This window comes from Delphinus delphis, chromosome 9 (assembly GCF_949987515.2).
Source record: "Delphinus delphis chromosome 9, mDelDel1.2, whole genome shotgun sequence".
In the NCBI taxonomy this organism is placed as follows: domain Eukaryota; kingdom Metazoa; phylum Chordata; class Mammalia; order Artiodactyla; family Delphinidae; genus Delphinus; species Delphinus delphis.
Genome location: NC_082691.1, coordinates 80500539 through 80507142, shown reverse-complemented (window position 1 = coordinate 80507142; position 6604 = coordinate 80500539). Strand labels below are relative to the sequence as shown.

General features: G+C 48.1%; 1 protein-coding gene across 1 annotated transcript; it reads left to right on the top strand.

Moving 5' to 3' along the window:
* Positions 1 to 4034: 4034 nt before the first annotated feature.
* On the top strand, positions 4035 to 6386 carry TMEM229A (transmembrane protein 229A). The gene has a single exon (XM_060019976.1). The coding sequence runs from the start codon at positions 4055 to 4057 to the stop codon at positions 5165 to 5167; it is 1113 nt and encodes a 370-aa protein (XP_059875959.1). The 5' UTR covers positions 4035 to 4054; the 3' UTR covers positions 5168 to 6386.
* Positions 6387 to 6604: the final 218 nt, after the last annotated feature.

Sequence of the window (6604 nt, the reverse complement as noted above, 5' to 3'; positions counted from 1 at the left end):
TGAGGCACTCAAGGTGAGGCACATGCAGGCAGACAAAGATTACACAAAGGGAGTATTTCTGATTTGAACATTGCTCAAGGTGAAATTTTATTGTTTAAGCAAGCTGTATCAAAACAATTTACTTCTTTTTTTTTCCAAGCTTTATGAATTACAAGAATTTATGGGCTTTCCTGGTGGCGCAGTGGTTGAGAGTCTGCCTGCCGATGCAGGGGACACGGGTTCGCGCCCCGGTCTGGGAAGATCCCACATGCCGCGGAGCGGAGCGGCTGGGCCCGTGAGCCATGGCCGCTGAGCCTGTGCGTCCGGAGCCTGCGCTCCACAACGGGAGAGGCCACAACAGTGAGAGGCCCGCGTACCGCAAAAAAAAAAAAAAAAAAAGAGGCAATGAGTGAAAAGAATTAAAGATAATTTATACAATGAATATTTTTCTTGCACTTTGTCTCATGCCTTTTAAAAAACTTTTCTTTTCAGCTTTTGCTTTTTTTTTTTTTTTTTTTTTTTTGCGGTACGCGTGCCTCTCACCGCTGTGGTCTCTCCCATTGTGGAGCACAGGCAGCCGCTCTGCGGCATGTGGGATTTTCCCGGACCAGGGTATGAACCCGTGTCCCCTGCATCGGCAGGCGGACTCTCAACCACTGCGCCACCAGGCAAGCCCTTGCTTTTTCTTTTAAGTTGGTATTTCCCATTCTGAAAGTACTGTGACTAAGTAGAGGCCACAGTGAAATATAAAAAAACATGGAAAGAATAACAAGTAATAGACGCACTTTCTACTCCAGTTTTAAAACTACTGACATATTTTTCATCACTTCTAAGATAAATGAAAAACAGATTTTAAAAGTGTCCTTGAAGAATGAGATTTTTAGTAGTCTAAGCCACTTGGTAGAGCACTACAATGACCACAGCGGTAAGATCCAAACTTTTTATTATATATCCCCTCATTTAAAAAGTAAGCATGGGACTTCCCTGGTGGCACAGTGGTTAAGAATCCACCTGCCAAAGCAGGGGACGCAAGTTCAAGCCCTGGTCTGGGAAAATCCCACATGCTGTGCAGCAACTAAGCCTGTGCGCCACAACTACTGAGCCCATGTGCCACAACTACTGAAGCCCAGACACCTAGAGCCCATGTTCTGCAACAAGAGAAGCCACTGCAGTGAGAAGCCCGCACACCTCAACGAAGAGTAACCCACGCTCAGAGCAACTAGAGAAAGCCCATATGCAGCACCAAAGACCCAATGCAGCCAAAAATTTAAAATTAATTAATTTTTTAAAAGTAAGCATGTTTCATATATGTGTATGTATTACACATGTATAAATTTTATATACATCCTATTATGCTGATATAATTTATATACTAATATAAAATTTATACATGTCCTATTTACTGAGATCATACTGATGTAATAGAAATTTTTTAAATGCTGAGATTTAAAATATAGAAAAAGAAGCTCTAATTTTTCATTTAGTTCAAAAGATTTTCCTATACTCCCTGGGATGAACTAGACTGGATTACAAAATTAGACGTTTCAAGGTTTTCTTTGCATCTTTAAAAAAAGTTAGAAGAAATAGAAGGCTTGGGTCCTTGAAGTTTAATTTATCATCTGAAAGTAATTCAGGTTTAATCTAGCAAGTTACTGTATGCATGTTTGAATCACTATATTTACGCTATTATGATGAAGTGTTTCCTTGTCTGAATAGCAATTATGGAAACAGAAAGCATTTGTTTATTACCTGATAAATTGGGCCCTAAATTCTTTATTTAGTAAAATAATAACTCAAAGAAACATTTTATCTGGTGTGTACTACTAGCCAGTCATAATTAGTTATTAATAAGAATCATAAATAAGTAAGCTTTACACAGGTATGGTAGACTGTTGTCATATCCACTAGACTATACACTTCTTAAACTGTGCATCTTATAACCCTTTCTTTCCCCAATGCACATAGCATCTTATATATAGTAGGTGCTCATGAAAATGTCTGCATTATTATTTCTCTTCATCATACTTGCTCATGCCCTTGGGCAACTAACCTTGTCTGTTTTACAACAGGTTTGATGAGCCTGCTGCTTGATGCTTCTGTCCGTAGCATGACAACGTCCACACACTGACTTTTGACAGTTGCTAAAAGAAACCTGCAAATGAACCACATTCAAACAAAGCTTTTAATAATAAATAAATAAGAACTTGGCTTTATTCAAGTGTTGATATCACCTTAACAATTTTTCTCCTCACCACACTCTTATTTCTCTCTCTTCCCTAACTCACCGACAATTTAGTAACCACAGACTGATTGTAATATAAGGGGTTGAAATGAAGGGGAGAGAGTAGAGAGAAAGTTACTTTAAAAATGGAGAACTGAGGCTTCCCTGGTGGCGCAGTGGTTGAGAGTCCCCCTGCCGATGCAGGGGACACGCGTTCGTGCCCCGGTCCGGGAAGATCCCACATGTCATGGAGCGGCTGGGCCCGTGAGCCATGGCCGCTGAGCCTGCGCGTCCGGGGCCTGTGCTCCGCAACGGGAGAGGCCACAAGATTGAGTGGCCCGCGTACCGAAAAAAACAAACAAAAAAAAAATGGAGGACTGCCTCAGAATATTTATTTTCCCGAGGAAAAAAAAATCCCCAGAAAGCTTTCCACCCAGGAAACATCTGAACTTACAAATTAGATCTGTTATCTAGTTTGTGCCTAGACATGATCTATGGGTTTTGGGGTTTTTTTTTTTTTGGTTTGTTTGTTTTGGCGGGGTGGGGGGAGCTGTCAGTATAATTTATCTCTAAGGTTGTCTCCAATTCTAAGCCTGATTCAAAATTGGAGAAAAACAGTGGAGCAAACACCAAAATTCTGGAGTCCCTCACCCTCTCCACCTAAAAAAAAAAAAAAAAAAAAAAAAAAAAAAAAAAATCCCCGCTCTCTTTTTCACTCTCCATTTTTGGGATGACCTAGTTCTTCTGCAAGGAGAAAAAGTGGCCACTGGGGTGTGCCAGTGTGAGCAAAGGTACTACTCTTGATTTAAGATAAAGCAATGCCCGACCCAGCTGGCCTCCAATCATTTCATAACTTCTGGCGGACTCTGAATCTCGGTCCCCGGCCCGGAGCAAACAAGCCGCCGCAAGCCGACTGGCCAGGCAGAAAGATTGACAAAGAGGACCAGGCCCCGCGGCAATACTTCCCAAGCAGGGAAACTCAGGGGCGCGCCGGCCTGCAGTCTCCGGTTTATTCTCTGTGACTGGGACACAGCTGGCTTTGAATAAGGACATTAAGTATACAGCACCATAGTTCGGTCTCAGGCCCAGCCTCTGGTCGGTGGCACTCGGCCATTCGTCTCCGCCAGCCAGGCCCTCGCCCTGGTTCCTCGATAAAAGGGATGCCCACCAGCTCGCAGTCACACCTGTTGGGTGTTTCTCCACTCGGAGCCTCCGCCCCAGCAAACGCCTCCGGCCCGGGCGGGGAGCGGGTGCGGAGCGTGGTACGCGGTCGGAGAGGCAGGGCCGGGCCTTCCCCAGCGGACCCCCGCGGGACTCAGCGCGGAGGGCTGGGGCGTGGAGGGGGGACTGCGAAGGCGGGAGAGGTCGACACGGGCTGAGAGGGGCATGGGGAGGGCCGGGGGAAGGGGCGTCGCTGCTCGCGTTACGCTTCTAGAGCCTGCAGCAGAGGCGGCGGGGCTGCGCCGCGGAGGAGATGGGGTTTGCACCAGCCTCTGCATTTCTCCCCTCGGCCCCGGCGCCACTGCACCTCGCCGGGCCTCGGCGCCCGATAGGCCGCGCAGGGTGAGCGCGGGCGCTGGCCGGCGGCACCTCGCCCGGGACTGGAGACGAGGGCGCGGCGGGGCCGCGGCGGGGGGACTCCGCGAGCCGGGCGGCCCGCGCATCCCCCAATCGCAGCAGCTCCGGCCGCCGCCCGGCTGCGGCCGGGACGGAGCTCCCCGCGCGCCCCCCGGGGGCCGGCAGCGTCCGGGAGGCGGCGCGGGGCTCGGCCTCTCGGCCCCGCAGCTCCGCGCACCCGGCAGCGGCGGCGGCAGCGGTGGCGCGGGCTCGGGCGCCCCGGCAGCCTCTGAGTCGATGGCCGGCAGGGACGCGGACGACGAGGGTCGCACGCGGAGGGGCGGCGCGGCGAGGCTTTCGGGGGCCCCCGGCGGACGGCCAGGCGAGGCAGCCGTCAGCCGCCCCGAGCCGCTGTCCACTGCTGAAGCGCCGGCCGAGGGCGCCGCGCTGCCCGCCTGGATGCGCCTCTACTTCTACGGGATGCACGGGATCACCCTGGACGTGCTCCTGTCTGCGGCGCGGCGCTTCGTTCGCAGCCCCGACCTCCGGATGCTGGGCTTCTCCTCGCCCTACCACTGCCTCCTGCACTCGCTCACCCACTTTGCCCTGGAGAAGGTCTACCTGCAGCAGCGGCGCTGCCCCAGCGCCTTCGTCTTCAATTTCCTCCTCTACCCCTCGGCCCACGTGGGGCTGCAGACCCTGGCGGGCGCGTTGCTCAACCAGGGCGGCGGGCCGGGGGGCGCAGCGGCGCCGGGGGCGCTGGACCTGGCGCTGCAGTACGTGCTGGCGCTCTACCACTGCCAAGTGTTCCTGAAGCGTTTCCTGCGCTTACGGTACCAGCCGCGGCAGCAGCAGCAGCAACAGCTGCTGCGGGGCGCGCCCCCCGCCCCTGCAGGCGCCCGGGTCCCTGCGGCAGCCGGCGGCCGGCGGCGGAGACCTCGCGGCCCCAGGGGCGCCGGGGGAGCCCCCAGCCAGGGGCTGCCGGACCTGCTCCGCTTTCTTTTCTTCGGAATGCACGGCTTTTTGGATGAGATTTTCTTCACATTCTTCTTTAACCTGCTGGGCCAGGGGGACGGGACAAGCAGCGGCCACACGTCTCTCTGGTCCTTCTTTATGTACGGCAGCTGCAGTTTCGTGGTGGAAAAGCTCTACTTCCACCTCCACTACAGTCGGGGCTGGGGCACCTGGAAGCGAGTGCCCTTCTACGTGATCTTCATCTACGCGTGGGAGTTGTCCTGGGGTCTGGGACTCCGCACTTGGGGCGCTTGTTCCTGGGACTATTCTCACTATCCGCTCAATTTCATGGGCCTTATCACCCTGATGTATTTACCTGGTTGGATATTCCTTAGTGTGTACCAGGACCTACTTTCCAACGTGTTGTGGCAGGTGCAGTACGTACCAACTAACTAAGACCAAAAAAAAAAAAAAAAAAACGATCACTGGATTTCCATGAATGAATGTGATTTATTTTTACACACTTAAAACGCGGTGAGGTTTTTTTGGTTTTGTTTTTGTTTTTTAGCCTTTTAATTTTTATACATTTTACTAAACTTTTTCAACCTGTTTTATTCGATATTTTAGTTTTTCTATTTGGAATTTCTGCATAATACTACAATACTTTGAAATATTGCTGGAAACATAACTCAAAGTACTTAACTCGTCAATATTTTAAAACCCTCACTAGCCCAAACAGCAAAACCATCATACCTTAACATCGAAAAGCTGTAGTATTCACTTATTTGGGTGGGGGGATAGCCACTGATTTTTCTTTTTTCTTTTTTTTTTTAAGTGAGGAAGTTCTTCAACTCAGAGACCAGTGATTTTTACAAGATTTGGTGAAATTTTCTGATTTAATGATTTGTTTACTTTCTTTTTAATCCAATGTCATTTTAATTCCTTGCCATATTTACCAATGACTGCTGAAAACCAGTCTTGTACTCCTGAGACTACAGTTAATAGCTCTTAAAGTGCCTCTGTCTAGCACACAAATGAAAAGAGACTGACAAATTTGAAAACATATGCTATGGATCAATCTTTAGATAAGAAATCTTTTCTAGCAACTCAGACAGGTAACACTGTGTTAAGATATTTGATCTCCATCCTGGGAATGATTGCTTTCCTATGTGGGTTAGCCTTAAACGCCAAGTGTGTTAACTTTAATCGGATCCTGTGTCATCTCTGGCTGTAAATTTTTGTCCCTGTGCAATAATGTAAAATGTTTACTTTACGTGTACAAGGGCCAAGCAAAATTATACCACCCCCAGTAGTGTTCTAACCATAAAGACTCTTTCCTACATGGGGCTTCAAGAGTGAAACAGTTCCATGGAATAAAATGAACCGGAATATTCACTTTAATTACATTAGCCCTAATTGTTTTTGGAGAATACAGATATGTGTTTTCAGCCTATTTCTGCCATGGCTCAGTTGTAAACATTTTTCTGTTTCCTTTGGGGCCCATACAGATTTCTTGGGCCAAGTCCGATGTAGTAATGTGCATTATAAATCAATGATAGCTTTTTGGTGACTCATTATTAATGTCTGGAAGCTTGGAAGAATGGAAGTTAAAAGAGATGATGTAAACCATTTTAAGAAATCATATCTAATCAATTAATAATGTACTTTAAATTTATTTGCTGTGTTTTCATTATATTTAGAAAAGTCAAGTAGAACTGAGTATGGCTCATCCAAGGATGACTAATACCTTCTCAGTTTTCATTACAAAGAAAATTAGGAAAACTTATGGTGTGCATAAATGAACATATATTCCTATTCAAATTATTAGTTTGCCTATGCTATAAAAAGGGACTTCTTTCTGTTTTCAAAAACATGTTTGCTATGACAGTAAAA

Excerpts from the sequence above, each read along its gene's own strand:
- TMEM229A (XM_060019976.1), top strand. The coding sequence starts at position 4,055 with ATGGCCGGCAGGGACGCGGACGACGAGGGTCGCACGCGGAGGGGCGGC.